Genomic DNA, 16,594 nt, shown 5'->3' with positions numbered 1-16,594 from the left:
AAAGAAAGAAAGAAAGAAAGAAAGAAAGAAAGAAAGAAAGAAAGAAAAAGACAGAAAACATCCAGATCAAAAAACTGGGAGAAAATGCTTGCAAATCTTATATCTGATAAGGGACCTGTGTCCAGAATATATAAAGAACTCTTGCAATTCAACAAAAAAGACAAAACAAAAACTAAGCAAAGAATCTGAGTAGTGATTTCTCCAGAGAAGATCTACAAATGGCCAACAAGCATATGAAAAGATGTTCAATACCACTAATCATTAGGGAAATGCAAATCAAACCTATAAGAGGCCATCTCACATCCTTTAGGATGACTATTACCAAAAAACCAAAATAACACATGTTGGTGAGGATGTAGTGAAATCAGAACCCTCTTACATTGCTGGCATGAATGTAAAATGGGGCAGCTACTTTGGAAAACAGTTTTGACAGTTTCTCCAAACGTTAAACATAGAATTATGTAGGTACAGAGAAATGGAAACATATGTCCACCCCCAAACCCTGGTACACACCAATGTTCACAGTAGTGTTATTTGTGATAGCCTAAAAGCAGAAATAACCCAAATGTCCATAAACTGATGAATTGAAGAATAAAATGTGGAATATACATATCCATGGAATATTATTTGGTATAAAAACAAATAAACTACTGATAAATGCTACAACATGGATGAAGCTTGAAAACATACTATGTCAAAAAAGCCAGACATGAAAGAGCAAATATTGTAAGATTCTATTCATATGAAATGTCCAGAATAGGCAAACCCACAGAGACAGACAGTAAATGAGTGGTTGCCAGTGGATAAGGAGGAGACATTGAGAGAGACTGTTAATGCAAATGGGATTTCTTTTTGGGGTAATGAAAATGTTCTAAAATGGATTGTGCTGGCGGTTGTAGAACTCTATAAATATACTAAAAACCACTGAACTTTACACTTACATGGGTGAACATCATATGTAAATTATATATACAATAAGGCTGTTAAAAAAATTTGAGGACCTCAAAGAACTGTTAATGCTGGGTATATCTATCAATAGTTACATTAGAAATTAAAAGTGAGAGATTTAAAAATACTAATTAATTTATTAAAATAACCAATAATAAACCTGTTACATGTTAAGTAATATACTTTTTAAGAAAAATAACTATTGTCAAAAAATTTAATAGCTTTGTTTTATATTTTTGCAATCTCTTCTATGACTGGCTGAATAAAAAGTTGGATTTTCACATCTACTTCTACATTCAATCTGTTGGGATAACACATATTATATAGCTTCTAGGAAACTACACTGTACACTCATTGGAGAATGTGACTGAAAAAGGCAAGTAACATTTTAGTATTAACTCCTGAAAGGATGTCAAAGTCTTCCTGGACCATGCTTTGAGAACTGCTAATCTAGTGCTACACAACTTAACATGAATGATTTGTAAACACATGTGTTGAATGAAAAAATCTGGTAAAAAATATAGAGTATGATAACTGTACAAAAATTTAAAAACAAAAAACTTGATAGTATATTGCTTAGTAGCATTCATTCATGGTAAAACTATTATAAAAAATCAAAGGACTGATTGACACAAAATTGAAAGCAGTGATTACCATTGGTGGGAACAGTAATGCAATGTGGGTTGGGATATGATCTGGGAAGGGAATGCAGGCTGCTCAGATGGGATATTAATCTGGGTAATGAGTACATTGATACTTTATTATTTTTTACACCATATACATGTTATAGATATGTTTTAAAAAATATTTTATTTATTTATTTGACAGAGAGAGACACAGTGAGAGAGAGAACACAAGCAGGGGGAGTGGGAAAGGGAGAAGCAGGCTTTCTGCAGAGCAGGGAGCCCGATGTGGGGCTCGATCCCAGGACCCTGGGATCATGACCTGAGCAGAAGGCAGACACTTAACGACTGAGCCACCCAGGTGCCCCTATAATTTTTTTTATATATTCTTTGGTAGTATGAAATGTTTTATGATTTTTAACGAGGGAGTAACATTTAAAAATAGAAGAACAGAAACCACCTAGATTAATGGAAAAGATCAAAGTTATCTCATCTCTGGCCCCACTCAACTGTGGTTCTGATAAGGGGGGGCTCTCATATTTCTCTTAAGAGAATATATTTCTGCTCCACTGGTAAGAGCACTGTGTGTCTATGTCTATACTGTTGGAGAAGAGAGAGCCACTCATCTCTGGAATGAAGGAACTGGGAGCAAGAATGGGGCTCAGTGAGACAGGGAAGTTTCAGGATGAAGAACACACCTGTTCATATGATTTGAAAGGAAGAGAGATTATTTCAAGTATAGAGGAAATTCAACTTACCTGTGCCATGGCTTTTAGAACTACCTGAGCTGCTCTGATTTCTTTAGATTCTTCTCTTGGACAAATGCAGAGTCCTAAAAAAGCAGAGTAGGGGGGAAAAAGGGGAAATCTCTCATAAACTGAGCTTGCCTGAGCACTCCTAAATAGAGGACCTTAAAATAACTGTACCCAATGTCCCTGCTTTGCTTCCCTTGCCCTCCCCCTTGTCCCACCACCCAACACTCATATCAATAACTAAAGAGTTAACAAAACCCAGCCCCTTCTGCAACTCTAGGGAAACTAAAAGATAGTCAGCGAAGATAGGTTCCAGCACTCACATAGAATCTAACCGCCTCGGCAGTAGGGATTCCAGCCTGAACAGTTCTCCAACTTGCTGATGCTAATTTATACTCTATATGGGGCCTAGATGGCTCCCACCTATTCCAAGCTGATCTTCCTCTGCAACTGCTGCAAGGACGATCAAAACTCAGACTTGCTCACTTTACCCGCTAAGGCTGAGGACAGTACCCACAGGCTAGGAGCATAGCAGCATAGCATACCTGTGGAGGTCAAACCCTGAGAAAAAGATATCCCTAAACAAAGTCTTCCAGCTACTCTGGGCTCAACAGGCAAAACCTCCTGGGTACTTCCCTGAATCTACTTCCTCCTTTTTTTTTTTTTTTTTTTTAAGATTTTATTATTTGACACAGAGAGAGAGACAGTGCACAAGCAGGGGGAGCAGCAGGGGCAGAAGGAGAAGCAGACTCCCTGCTGAGCAGGGAGCCCAATGTGGGACTGGATCCTAGGACCCTGGGATCATGACATGACCTGAGCTGAAGGCAGATGCTCAATTGACTGAGCCACCCAGGTGCCCCTACTTCCTTCTTCTAAGTCCAGAAAGGAATACCACCTACACCAGAGGCTTCATCAGAGACTCCAACCCTGGCTGGACTCACCAGACAGGAGCAAGAAAATCACAGTAAATAGGTATCTTACAAGCATATCTGCATACCCAGAGTATTTTTTTTTTTTTAAGATTTTATTTATTTATTTGAGAGAGAGAATGAGACAGAGAGAGAGCACGAGATGGGGGAGGGTCAGAGGGAGAAGCAGACTCCCTGCCGAGCAGGGAGCCCGATGCGGGACTCGATCCCGGGACTCCAGGATCATGACCTGAGCTGAAGGCAGTCACTTAACCAACTGAGCCACCCAGGCGCCCCTCCAGAGTATTGACTTGAATGGGAACTCAATTTCTAGAAGCCTCCTGGGCCAGCACTCCTAATTTTCAATCTAAGCCTCCCCTCCTCCTTTCCTGCAGAACATCACTTCCTCACTGGCTGGTGTTTGCTAAGGCTGGAGTTCTGTGGAAAATCGCCTCAGAGTAATGAGAACTCAGGGGTTTTAAGGAGGGTGGTAAGGCTGGTTCTACTCAGAGGTGCAAGAAGCTTCCTGTGGTTTTTGGGTGGGTGGGTCAGAAGGACGACGAACTTACTCAATGGCAGTGGTGTCAAGGAAAATGCCCTATAAGTTGAAGAATATGAACTGGGACTTAAAGATCAGATTGTTTTATTAGGCAGAAAAGGTACAGAAGAGTGTTCTGATCGATGAAGAGCAGTGACAAAAACAGTGGACCAAAAGTATATGGTGTGTTTGTGGAGGAGAGAATAATTTGGAACGACTGGTACAGTTTGGGGGAAAGGTCTAGACCAGTGCTGTCCAACAAATCTTTCTGCGATAATGGAAATCTCTGTATCTGCACCATCAATAATGTAGCCATCAGCCACATGCACTAGGCAATTAAAAAGTGCCTAGTACGATTTTTTCCTGAATTTTAAATTAAATTTAAATTTAATTAGTTCTAGAATCTAGAGGAAGATAATGCTGGAGGTGATATCAGGGGTTGGAAAATGAAGGCGAATGAATGAAATAAGATAATAATGAGGGCGAAGACCAGGTCTCATCATGACTGTGACTGGCACTTGCCACGGTGTCTGGAGAAGGGCCCAATGAATACTAACTTAAATATAAACGTTTGTTTTTCACCCAGTAAGGAATGGAAGGCCACTGAAGAATTTACAGAGGGAAGTTATAGGGCCAATATGGCCAGATTCTTTTATTGGAGAGAAGCAAAATTGGAGTCAGAGAGATCAATTGAAAGGTGCTTATACTTTTTTGCAAGCAAAAAACCTGACCCAGGATAATTAGAGTGGAAATAAGGAGGAAGTGTATAATTTCAAGATGAAGAGAAGTAAAATCCACAGGCTCTGGCACCTGATCAGATATGGAGGCAAAGAAAGAGAGAGGAGGAGTGCCTGGGTGGCTCAGATGGTTAAGCGTCTGCCTTCGGCTCAGGTCACGATCCCAGGGTCCTGGGATCGAGTCCCGCGTCGGGCTCCCTGCTCAGCGGGGAGCCTGATTCTCCCTCTGCCGCTGCCTCTCTCTATCTCTCTCTCTGACTCTCATGAATAAATAAAACATTAAAAAAAAAAAAAAGAAAGAGAGAGGAGTCAAAAATTCTTTCAGATTTACTGAGCTCCTACCTCAATTGGCATGGTTCTAGGTGTGAGGAAGATAATAAATCCAGTGGATCTCACATTCTAATGGAAAGAGACAATAACAAATACTGATATACTGACACTGATATTCCAATTTTTATGTCAGATGGCCAAAGTCCTGCGGAGAAAAATTAAGTAGGGAGCTTCGGGGGAATGAAGGTGGCCGAAGAAGGCTTTTCATTGAGAAGGTGATATGTAAACACAGACTGAATAGAGTGAAAAATGCAGATATCTAAGAGGAGTGCATTCCTAGTATGGGGAACAGCAATTGCAAAGGCCTCCAGGCAGAAGCAGGCTTTCTTTGATTAATAAAGAAGACTAGGGTGGCTGGAATGGAGTGTGCAAAAGAAAGAGGGTCAGAAGCTCATTTGGGTGAGCCGACGTAGCTGGAAGATGGATCACATGGGGCTTGTGCGCCACTGTAAGAACTTTGGTTTTTACTCTTGAGTAAGACAGGAAGTCACTAAAATGTTTTAAGACAAGGAATGGCATAATCTGATTTACACTGAAAAGGATCACTCACAGAAAGTGAACTAAGAAGACAAGGGAGGAAGCAGGGAGACAAGTGGAAGGTTACTGCAATAATCCAGGCAAGGAGTGAGGGGGGCTTGTACTAGGGTGGTGGTGATAACTGACCAGATTAAATATTCTCTGAAGGGAGAGCTGGCAGGATTTGCTGATTTTAGGTATAAAAGCAAATTAAAAAAAAAAAAAGAAGCCATGATGACACTAAGCTGTTTGGCTTGAGTAACTGGAAGTACGAAGTTGTCAATAAACCAATTATGAGTTCTGTTTTAGGCTTTAGTACTTGAGATTACTACTACACATCACACACACAGTGGGCTGTAGTTTTGCAAACGTCCAACAAGGCAATGTTAGCAGAAATTAAACCAGGTATGTTTTCCGATGAAGCAATTCCATAGCTGAGACTATCCAAAAGACGTGTGGGGGCTACACGATGGAGACACTGCTGACCATGGAAACAACTTGGAGAGAACTTAAAAGGAGGATTGGTTAAATAAATAAATTACAGTATATGAACACAATGGAAACACTGTTGCCATAAAATGAACAACACATATATTTGTTGATGTTAAGATGTCAAACAACGGAAAAAAAATAAAAATTAAAAAAAAAGAAGAAGAAGATAGCAGGAGAGGAAGAATGAAGGGGGGAATCGGAGGGGGAGACGAACCATGAAAGATGATGGACTCTGAGAAAGAAACTGAGGGTTCTAGGGGGCAGAGGAGGATGGGTTAGCCTGGTGATGGGTATTAAAGAGGGCACGTTCTGCATGGAGCACCGGGTGTTATACGCAAACAATGAATCATGGAACACTACATCAAAAACTAATGATGTAATGTATGGTGATTAAGATAATAAAAAAAAGATGTCAAACAACAGTGGGCGGATAAGGTAACTAATGAAACAGTATGTATAGTGTAATCCTATTTTTTTTTTAAAGATTTTATTTATTTATTTGACAGTGAGATAGAAAGCACAAGTAGGCAGAGGGAGAGAGAGAAGCAGGCTCTCCGCTGAGCAGGGAGCCGGACGTGGGGCTCGATCCCAGGACCCCAGGATCATGATCTGAGCCGAAGGCAGCCGCTTAACTGACTGAGCCACCCAGGCGCCCCAGTGTAATCCTATTTTTATAGGAAAAATATACATATGTTCTATATATGCATGTATGTGTATACATAAGATAGACTGAAAGGATTTTCAATTACATTTTTCAACATTTGTCTCTAGGTGTATATCTACGAAAAGAATCTTTTTTTCTCTATATTTTGAAGTTTTCCCTTAAGCATATGTTTTATAATCATAAGTAATAGAATGTATACCTTCCTCTTCATTGGGGGGGTTAATTATAAAAGGAAATATGAATGGAGTGATTCATGAATGACAGTGAGGTGCTTTGGGGAACTTACATGCTGAAGGAGCTTTATTTCCTCCATTTGTTCTAGAGCCTTTGGGGGGCTTGTTCTCAAACAGTAACTTAAAGCTCCTGACTTTGCACAGAGAAAGTGAGCTTTCACATGAAAATCTTCCATTTTCCTTAGTCTCCTCACTCACCTGTGCACAGACCTCTTGTCAGCCCTCAATCCAGGATATCCTCCTTGCTCCAAAAAGAAATCACACTTAATTTACAGAAGCAACTTCCTACACACAGAAAAAGAAATGGGTCTTAGCCAGTCTGGTAGACATTAACTGAATTACTACTGTTTCACCATTATCGTGTTTTCCTCTCCTTTGGGGCATATAGATGACATTTTCCTGACCTTTGCAGTCAGGCAGGGCCATAAACTGGTTTTAGCCAATGGAACCTCAGCTAAGGGGATGTGTGTCCCTTCAGTCTGAGGCACTGGCAAGACTGCACAATTCTCCAGTGTATTCCCTGATGTGGTGGCCAAGGGTTTATGTGTTAGATGGTACGGCTATAGATTGGTGGAGTCTGCTTTGGTCTGGGACCCTGCCTACACTCATGCACATTAGACGTGTAGCATGATCAAGTTAATAAAAAGTGATTCTGTTAGCCACTGAGATTTGGGGGTTGTTTGCTACTACAGCGTAACAGCCTGTCCTAACTAATATACTAATTCAGCTATATTCTCACTATATAAAAATTCAGACTCTGGCCTATGGTTCATGCGAGAAAGAACAATTTTTTAAAAAGTCAGAGGAAGCTTCAGAAATAATAGAACAGAACTGGTTCATTTCCAACTCTATACACCTCAAAGGGATTTTTCACATTGTGTGAAATCTTTCATGTTGTACTGAATTTTAAGGATGTAAACATACATTTTTCCGGTATAAACATCAACCAAAATCATTACAAGGAGAGATATATACATTCTTAGGCAATATTCAGTATTCTAAGTAAGACAAGAGCAGATAGGTTAAAAAAATGAAAGATTTCTACAGAACAGTAATTCTAAGTACTCAGAAATTTAGTAATGTAATACTTAATAACATAAAAATGTTTAAGATATGATTAAATGAAAAAAAAAACAGGTTACAAAACAGCTGGGCATCACGTGATCCTATTTGTAAAATATAAAGATATATCAATACAGACAATATAGACAGACAAATTAGATGAAAAATGTCTAGGAAGTTTTATCCTTAAAGATTACTTTGGTTATCTCTGGGTTGTGATCTTCAATGTTCTTAGTTTTACTTAAGTGTATGTTTTTCAGTAACTATGTATTAATTTTTAAATTTTTTTCATTTTTTTAAAGTTTTATTTATTTAAGTTATCTATACACCCAAGATGGGGCTCGAACTCACAGCCCTGAGATCAAGAGTCGCATGCTCTCCCAACTGAGCCAGCCGGGCGCCCCAATTTTTAAATGATTTTTAGGTTCTGTTAAATGTAAGCTATTCCCAAATAGCAGATGAAAAAGAAAATACTTACTTTTTTTAAAAACAATCTTCCCCTTGAACATGAAATAATAGCTTAGGATATTCTAAAAACAGTTATATTTTCACAGAATGGCTTTTGTTTTTGCTTTGTCAGCTCCTAATAGTTGCAAACTTCTTGATTTGGTAACTATATTCATGTGTGCTGTAGTCGTGCCTAGAAAAAAATGAAAAGTCATTAGGGTCATGTCCTATGTATAAGTGGTGCTTCCTTTTAGCTCTTCTTGTCAGATGGATCTGTTATGTTTCTGTACTTGCCCCACTATTCTCCAGACAGCTACAAACTCATTTCGCCCAATTGGACACACTTTGGATTTCTGATGATTAGAATGAAAACTGCAAGTCCTGTATAGGACTCAAGAAAACTAATTTCCCTCCACAGAGCTCTTATGAGATCAGTTTGACTTAGACATGACATGACAATGACTGCTCTGGTCATACAAGTTATCTCCTTCTTATGAATTCTCATAGCATACTATCAGGGTAAATAGTGCCCTTTATCATCCTTTACTTTGAACATTTGTATACTAGTATTATCTCACCTATTACATCATTTGCACTTTAAAAGTAAATACAGGAGGAAAAAAAAAGTAAATACAGGTGTGCCTGGATGGCTTAAGTGAGTCTGCTTAAGATTCTCTCCCTCTCTCTCTCTCAAAAAAAAAAAGGGTAAATAGAGACTATAACTTTTATTAAAAAAATTTTTTTTCCCTTACATAATCTCATCCTCTAACGTGGGGCTCGAACTCACAACCCTGAGGTCAAGAATCACATGCTTCACTGACTGGGCCATGTAGGTACCCCAAGACTACAAATTTTATCTTATTTATTTATTTTTAACTTATTTTTTAAAAAAGATTTTATTTATTTATTTGACAGAGAGAGACACAGCAAGCGAGGGAACACAAGCAGGAGGAGTGGGGGAGGGAGAAGCAGGCTTCCCGCCGAGCAGGGAGCCTGACGCAGGGCTTGATCCCAGGACCCTGGGACCATGACCTGAGCCGAAGGCAGATGCTCAACGACTGAGCCACCCAGGCGCCCCTATTTTTAACTTTTATTTATTTATTTATTTTAAGATTTTATTTATTTATTTGACAGATAGAGAGAGACACAGTGAGAGAGGGAACGGAACACAAGCAGGGGGAGTGGGAGAGGAAGAAGTAGGCTTCCCGCCGAGCAGAGAGCCCAATGCGGGGCTCGATCCCAGGACCCTGGGATCATGACCTGAGCCGAAGGCAGACACTTAACAACTGAGCCATCCAGGCGCCCCTATTTTTAACTTTTAAAAAAGATTTTATTTATTCATTTGAGAGACAGAGAGAGCATGAGTGGGGAGAGGAGCAGAAGGAGAGGGAGAGGGACAAGCAGACTCTCAGCTGGGCACAGAGCCCGATGCAGGGCTTGATCCTAGGACCCCAAGATCATGACCTGAGCCAAAGGCAAATGCTCAACCGACTGAGCCACCCAGGTGCCCCTCAAGACTATAACTTTTCAATAGCATTTTGTCTCCTTGAGTTCTAGATTAGGATTTTGCATCTCTGCAAATTCTCTCTTTTTTATTTTTTTATTTTTTTTTAAAGATTATTTATTTATTTATTTGAGAGAGAGAATGAGATAGAGAGCATGAGAGGGGGGAGGGTCAGAGAGAGAGGCAGACTCCCTGCCGAGCAGGGAGCCCGACATGGGACTCGATCCCGGGACTCCAGGATCATGACCTGAGCCGAAGGCAGCTGCCCAACCAACTGAGCCACCCAGGCGCCCTCTCTCTTTTTTTAAAGATTTTATTTATTTATTTGACAGAGAGAGAGATAGCAAGAGTAGGAACACAAGCAGGGGGAGTGGGAGATAGAGAAGCAGGCTTCCCGTGGAGCAGGGAGCCCGATGCAGGGCTCGATCCCAGGATCCTGGGATCATGACCCGAGCCGAAGGCAGACGCTTAACCGACTGAGACACCCAGGCGCCCCGCATCTTTGCAAATTCTTAGTAAATGTCTAATTTCCAAAGGAATTCAATATAAAAATATATGAAGTGGTATGCACAAAAATAGCTCATAACTGAATTATAGAAATATAAATACTCTTTAATAGACAATAAAATGAATAAATTAAGGTACATCTTGATAATGAAATACTATATAGAGATTTTAAAATACAACAGTACTGGGGAGGCTGGGTGGCTCAGTCAGTTAAGCACCTGACTTCAGCTCAGGTCGTGATCTCAGCGTCCAGGATTGAGCCCCATGACTGGCTCAGTGCTCAGCAGGGAGTTTGCTGTCTCTCTCTCCCTCTTCCTTTGTCCCTCCCCACCACTCGTGCTCTCTCCCCCTCTCCTCTCTCAAATGAATAAATAAAATCTTTAAAAAAATACATCAGTACTATGGTCAATGCATTATTAAATGAGGCAGGAAGGTTACAGAATTTATATATATGTGATACCCCTCTATAAAATCACACAGAAAAAATATTTGAAATATATCCATCAAAATATTAAGAATATTTCTGGATGAAGAATTTTTAGCAAGTTTCTATTTTTACAGTAAGTTTATGTTTTTCATAATAAAAATCATAACAATATTGTTTCCATTTAAAAATAAATAACCATAATGGTAGTTAGTATTTATTTTCCTAGCAGTAGGAAAATTATGAGCAACTGAGAAAATATCTATGACACGAATAGGGACAAAAAAGGAAATTAGTGTGACTGAAAACCAATAATAACTAGAAGTACTCTAACAGTCTTTTAAATGTTGACTCATATTCCCTGGTACATTGATATAGCCTCATTATCAAAAACATTCTGTGAATGACCAATTTTTAGGACAGTTCAAATTAATAAGGCAGTGTATGCAAAGCAGAAAGCATTGTGTCAGATATACAGTGAATTTCTTCTCTGTTCAATCACTGATCAGATTTTTAGGTGGGGTCTTTGCAAAATTTGAGCCCTTTTTAATTTATCATTTTGTTTATGACATCCTTTTATTGTTCTGATTAACACTTTGTAAGCATATTTTTTATTAGCTGGATAATATTCCATCATATGAATGTAATAGATGATGGAACATTCCTCTTCGGTTTCTCTATTGTTGGCTGCAAATTTTGGGCATCTCAAAGGATATTACTAGGTATCACTGTCTTAGATTTTAGACCTGTAGTTCTAAATTTTCAGGGGTCTTGAATCTCTTTGAAAATCTTATGGAATGTTAAATCTTCTTCCAAGAAAAAAATCAAATGAATAAACATCTGCAAAAATTGTGAATAAAATTTCATGGAGTCTGCAGAGCCCTGATGTCTAAGAGTGGGGACTAAGACCTTATTTAAAACCCTGCTATAATGACTAACTCACAAACATCAAGTACTACTAACTATATTTTTTTATTTCTCATAATTTATCAAAAGCACAATAAGAATTTGGCTTGAAGCAAATTTAAGACTACCCAAAACCCAAAATGCCCCCAAATCAAATTAGATCTAGTCACTGCAACAAACTTTTTTTTTTTTTTTTGAGAGAGAGAGTGAGGAGTGTGGGGGTGGGGCAAAGGGAGAAGGAGAGAGAGACTCTTAAGCAGGCTGCACTCCCAGTGCAGAGGCCAGTGTGGGGTTTCGATCTCACAACCCTGAGATCATGACCTGAGCCAAAATTGGGTTGGATGCTTAACCGACTGAGCCACCCAATCACCCCCACCGCAACAAACTTCTATCCTATCCAGACTTCTGGGATGTGGCTGTACCAGACATTAAAATATATTGCAAGGCCTCTATAATTAAAACAGTAGTAGTGCATAAATAGATGAATAGACCAGTGGAGCAGAACAGAAGACCTAGAAATAGTACCAAGTATATTTGGAAATTTAGTATATGATGGAGATTGATGGCATCACAAGTTTTTAATAAATGGTGTTCGGAAAACTGGGTAGCCATTTGAAAAATATGAAATTAAATCCATTCCTCATACCATATATAAAATTAAGCTCCAAATGTATCAGAGATCTAAATGGAGAAAGATCTAAATGGAAAAAGATGAAACCATACAGGTATTAGAAAAGAACACAGGTAAATTCCTCTTTAATCCTGGGGTTAAGAAAGTCAAAGTCCAGATGTAATGAAAAAAAATATTGGTAAATTTGACTACATAACATTAAAAAAAAAAACAATGACAAAAAAAAAACAAAAAACAAAACTCCACCATAAACAAAGTTAAAAGACAACTGACAAACTAAAAGAAAATACATGCACCATACATCACCGTGAAGGACTAATATCCCTCATATGTAATGAATTCTTAAACATTGAGACAAAATACTGAAAGAAAAATAGGAAAAAGATATGAACAGATAATTCACAAAAAAGATGTAAAAATGGCCCTTAAGCATATGAAAAGATGTTCATCAACATACTGGAAGTCCTAGCCAGAGCAGCTTTAGGCAAGAAAAAAGAAGTAAATGGCATCCAAATTGGAAAGGAAGAAGTAAAGTTATTTCTGTTCTTAGATGACATGATTGTACATGTAGAAAACCCTAGAGATTTCCCCCCAACACACACACCTGTTAGAACTAATACATTCAGCAGTGTTGTAGGATACAAAATCAACTCACAAAAATCAGTTGCATTTCTACACAGTAATAATGAACAATCTGAAAAAAAGGAAACTAAGAAAATAATTCCACTTATGATAGTATCAAAAAAGAACAAAATGCTTCGGACTAAACTTAACCAAGAAAGGAAATGACTTACACATTGAAAACTACAAAACACTGCTGAAAGAAACAGAAGAAGACATAAATAAATGATAAGATATCCTGTGCCCAAGGATTGGAAGACAAATTCCTATGCTGAAGCCCGAACACCTACTGTCACTGTATTTGAAGACAGGAGCATTGTGGAAGTAATTAAGATCAAATGAGTTTCTAAGGGTGGAAGTAATTGAGATTAAATGAGTTTGTAAGGTGGGGGGTCCCATTAGTCCTATTAGTATCCCTATAAAAAGAGACACTAGAGAGAGCTTGCTTTCTCTCTCTCTCTTTTCCTGTGAAGATACAGCAAGAATGTGGGCATCTGCAAGCCAGGAAAAGAGCCCTAACTAGAAACCAACTATGCTGGCACCCTGGTCTCAGACTTCCAGCCTCCATAACTCTGAGCAGCCTCAGCTGACCAAGACAGATATCAACACTACCTAAAGGGATATACAGATTCAATGCAATCCTTATCAAAACCCAATGATGTTTTTTTGTAGAAATAGAAAAATTCATTCTAAAATACACACAGAATCTGAAGGAACAGTCTTGAAAAAGAACAAAGTTGGAACACTGAACACTGTTCATTGGAACAAAAAACACTGATTTCAAAAATTATTACAGAACTACAGTAATCAAGGGCGCCTGGGTGGCTCAGTTGGTTAAGCGACTGCCTTCGGCTCAGGTCATGATCCTGGAGTCCCTGGATTGAGTCCCGCATTGGGCTCCCTGCTCTGCAGGGAGTCTGCTTCTCCCTCTGACCCTCCCCCCTCTCATGTGCTCTCTCTCTCTCAAATAAATAAATAAAATCTTAAAAAAAGAAAAAGCTACAGTAATCAAAACAGTGTGGTACTGCCATAAAGTCAGATATCTAGACCAATAGCATAGAATGGAAACCCTCACATATGTGGTCAAATACTTTTCAACAGGAATAGACAAGACCATTTATTTATTTATTTATTATTTATTTACTTATTGAGAGAGAGAGAATGATAGAGAGAGAGCATGAGAGGGAGGAGGGTCAGAGGGAGAAGCAGACTCCCTGCCGAGCAGGGTGCCTGATGTGGGACTCAATCCTGGGACTCCAGGATCATGACCTGAGCCAAAGGCAGTCGCTTAACCAACTGAGCCACCCAGACACCCTAGACAAGACCATTTAATGGGGAAAAGGACAGTCTTTTCAACAAATAGTGTCAGGAAAACTGGATATCCATATGCAAAAGAATGAAGATGGACCCCTACCTAATACCATATACAAAAATTAACTCAAAACGTATCACAGATCCAAACATAAGAGCTAAAACTATAAAACTCTTAGAAGAAACTATAGGGGAAATTTTTCACAATATTGGATTTAATTAATCTAATGATTTCACGGATATGACAAAGAAAGCAAAGGTAACAAAAGAAAAAATAGGAATGTTGTGGACTTTATTAAAATTAAAAAACTCGGGGACACCTGGGTGGCTCAGATGGTTAAGGGTCTGCTTTCAGCTCAGATCGTGATCCCAGGGTCCTGGGATTGAGCCCCACGTTGGGCTCCCAGCTCAGCGGGGAGTCTGCTTCTCCCTCTGCCTCTCTTTCCTGCTCATGTTCTCTCTCTGTCTCTCACTCTCTAATAAATAAATAAAATCTTTTAAAAAAATTTAAAAACTTGTGCGTTAAAGGACACTATCAACAGACTAAAAAGACAATCCATGAACCGGGAACAAATATTTGTTATTTGTATCTAATAAGGGATTGATACTTATAATACATAAAAAACTCTTACAACTCAGCAACAAAAAACAACCCAATTAAAAAATGGGCAAAGGACATTTCTCAAAGATATTCAAATGGCCAAAAAGTACATGAAAAGATCCCAACATCAGTAATCATTAGGGAAATGCACATCAAAACACAATGAGGGGTGCCTGGCTGGCTCAGTCGACAGGGCATGTAACTCTGATCTCAGGGTTGGGAGTTTGAGCCCCATGTGGGGTACAGAGATTACTAAAAAAAATAAATAAACTTAAAAAAATTCACGAGATACCATTTTATACTCATTAGGATAGCTATCATAAAAATATTTTAAAATATAAATATTTATGTGTATATATATGTGTGTAACAAGTGTTGGCAAGGATGTGGAGAAACTGGAATCTTTGTGCTTTACTGGTTGGAAAGTAAAATGGTTTAGCATCTGTGGAAAATGGTATGGTGATTCCTCAAAAAATTAAACATAGAATTACTATGTGACCCAGCAATTCCACTTCTGGGTATATGCCCCCAAGAAGAGAAAGCAGGAATTTGAACAGATATTTGTTAACCAATGTTCGTAGCACTATTATCCACAATAGCCAAAAGGTGGAAGCTAGAGGGAAGGGAAATGGGGAGTTATTGTCTAATGGGAGCAAAGTTTTAGTTTTGGAAGATGAAAAAAGTTTTGGTATGGATGATGGTGACGGCTGCACAACAATGTAAATGTACTCAATGTCACTGAATGGTACATTTAAAAATAGAGTGGCCAATTTTATGTATGTTAAAATTTTCTGTATATTTTAATGTATATTCAAACATAAAAAACCCCAACAAACTAATGAAATTGGTTACCTACAATGAGTGGGAACACTGTGGAAAGGATGGGGTAATAGAATTGGGAGAGAAGGAATGGTGGAGGAGTGATTGGGTAGATCTTTTGTCTAATTATGGCCTTTAGGGGTGCCTGGGTGGCACAGTTGGTTAAGCATCTGACTCTTGGTTTCAGCTCAGGTTGTGATCTCAGGGTTATGAGATCAAGCCCTGAGAGCATGGAGTCTACTTGGGTTTCTCTCTCTCCCTTTCCCTCTGCCCCTCCCACCCCACCACGTGTATGTGCTCTCTCTTCTCAAATCACTCAATCAATCAATCTTTAAAAAAAATAATTAAGGCTTTTAGAAACATACAAATGTTTCCTGGGGGCGCCTGGGTGGCTCAGTTGTTAAGCGTCTGCCTTCGGCTCAGGTCATGGTTCTGGGGTCCTGGGATTGAGCCCCACATCGGGCTCCCTGCTCAGCAGGGAGCCTGCTTCTCCCTCTCCCACTCCCCCCCGCTTGTGTTCCCTCTCTCGCTGTGTCTCTCTCTGTCAAATAAATCAATAAAATCTTTAAAAAAAAAAAAAGAAATGTTTCCTGTACTCAAAAAATAATTAAAATCAACCAGGATATATGTGTGTAAATCCAAAATAAAATACAAATGGTAACAAATGAACCAACTATATTACAAATGAGTAACATTACCATATAGGAGGGTGTGAGGAAAACTGTATTTTCACTAAGACTAAAAATAAAAATAACTGTATGAGGTATGGGAGTGTAGGCTGGCAATTCTTTTTTTTTTTAATTTAAAATCAATTAACATATAGTGCATTATTAGTTTCAGAAGTAGAGTTTAGTGATTCATTAGTTGCATATAACACCCAGGGCTCATTACATCAAGCGCTCTCCTTAATGCCCATCACCCAGTTACCCCAACCCCCCACCCCCTTAGCAACCCTCTGTTTGTTTGTTTCCTATAGTTAAGAGTCTCTTATGGTTTGTCTCCCTCTCTGATTTCGTCTTA

At 38.9% G+C, this 16,594-nt stretch overlaps 1 protein-coding gene across 5 annotated transcripts in view; it reads right to left on the bottom strand.

Moving 5' to 3' along the window:
• Window positions 1–16,594, bottom strand: part of ZNF565 (zinc finger protein 565) — a 36,979-nt gene that overhangs the window by 15,251 nt on the left and 5,134 nt on the right. For 2 of the 5 annotated variants that reach the window (XM_035023734.1, XM_035023735.1), the window contains exons 2-3: window positions 8,282–8,443; window positions 6,940–7,026 (exon numbers count right to left, since the gene is read on the bottom strand). Coding sequence is in view for 3 of the 5 variants with exons in the window: in XM_035023730.1 (XP_034879621.1) it covers window positions 2,330–2,338 (9 nt within the window). In the remaining 2 variants the exon portion in view is untranslated. Of the gene's footprint in view, window positions 1–2,329; window positions 2,404–4,848; window positions 4,868–6,939; window positions 8,023–8,281; window positions 8,444–16,594 lie in introns of those variants that run through there. The other 3 variants (XM_035023730.1, XM_035023731.1, XM_035023732.1) reach the window with 3 other exon arrangements.

Source organism: Mirounga leonina, unplaced genomic scaffold (assembly GCF_011800145.1).
Source record: "Mirounga leonina isolate KUSES-001 unplaced genomic scaffold, KU_Mleo_1.0 Mir_177, whole genome shotgun sequence".
NCBI classification, from domain to species: Eukaryota; Metazoa; Chordata; class Mammalia; order Carnivora; family Phocidae; genus Mirounga; species Mirounga leonina.
Note: the sequence above shows the minus strand (reverse complement) of the source record. Positions and strands in the feature narration are given on the sequence as shown.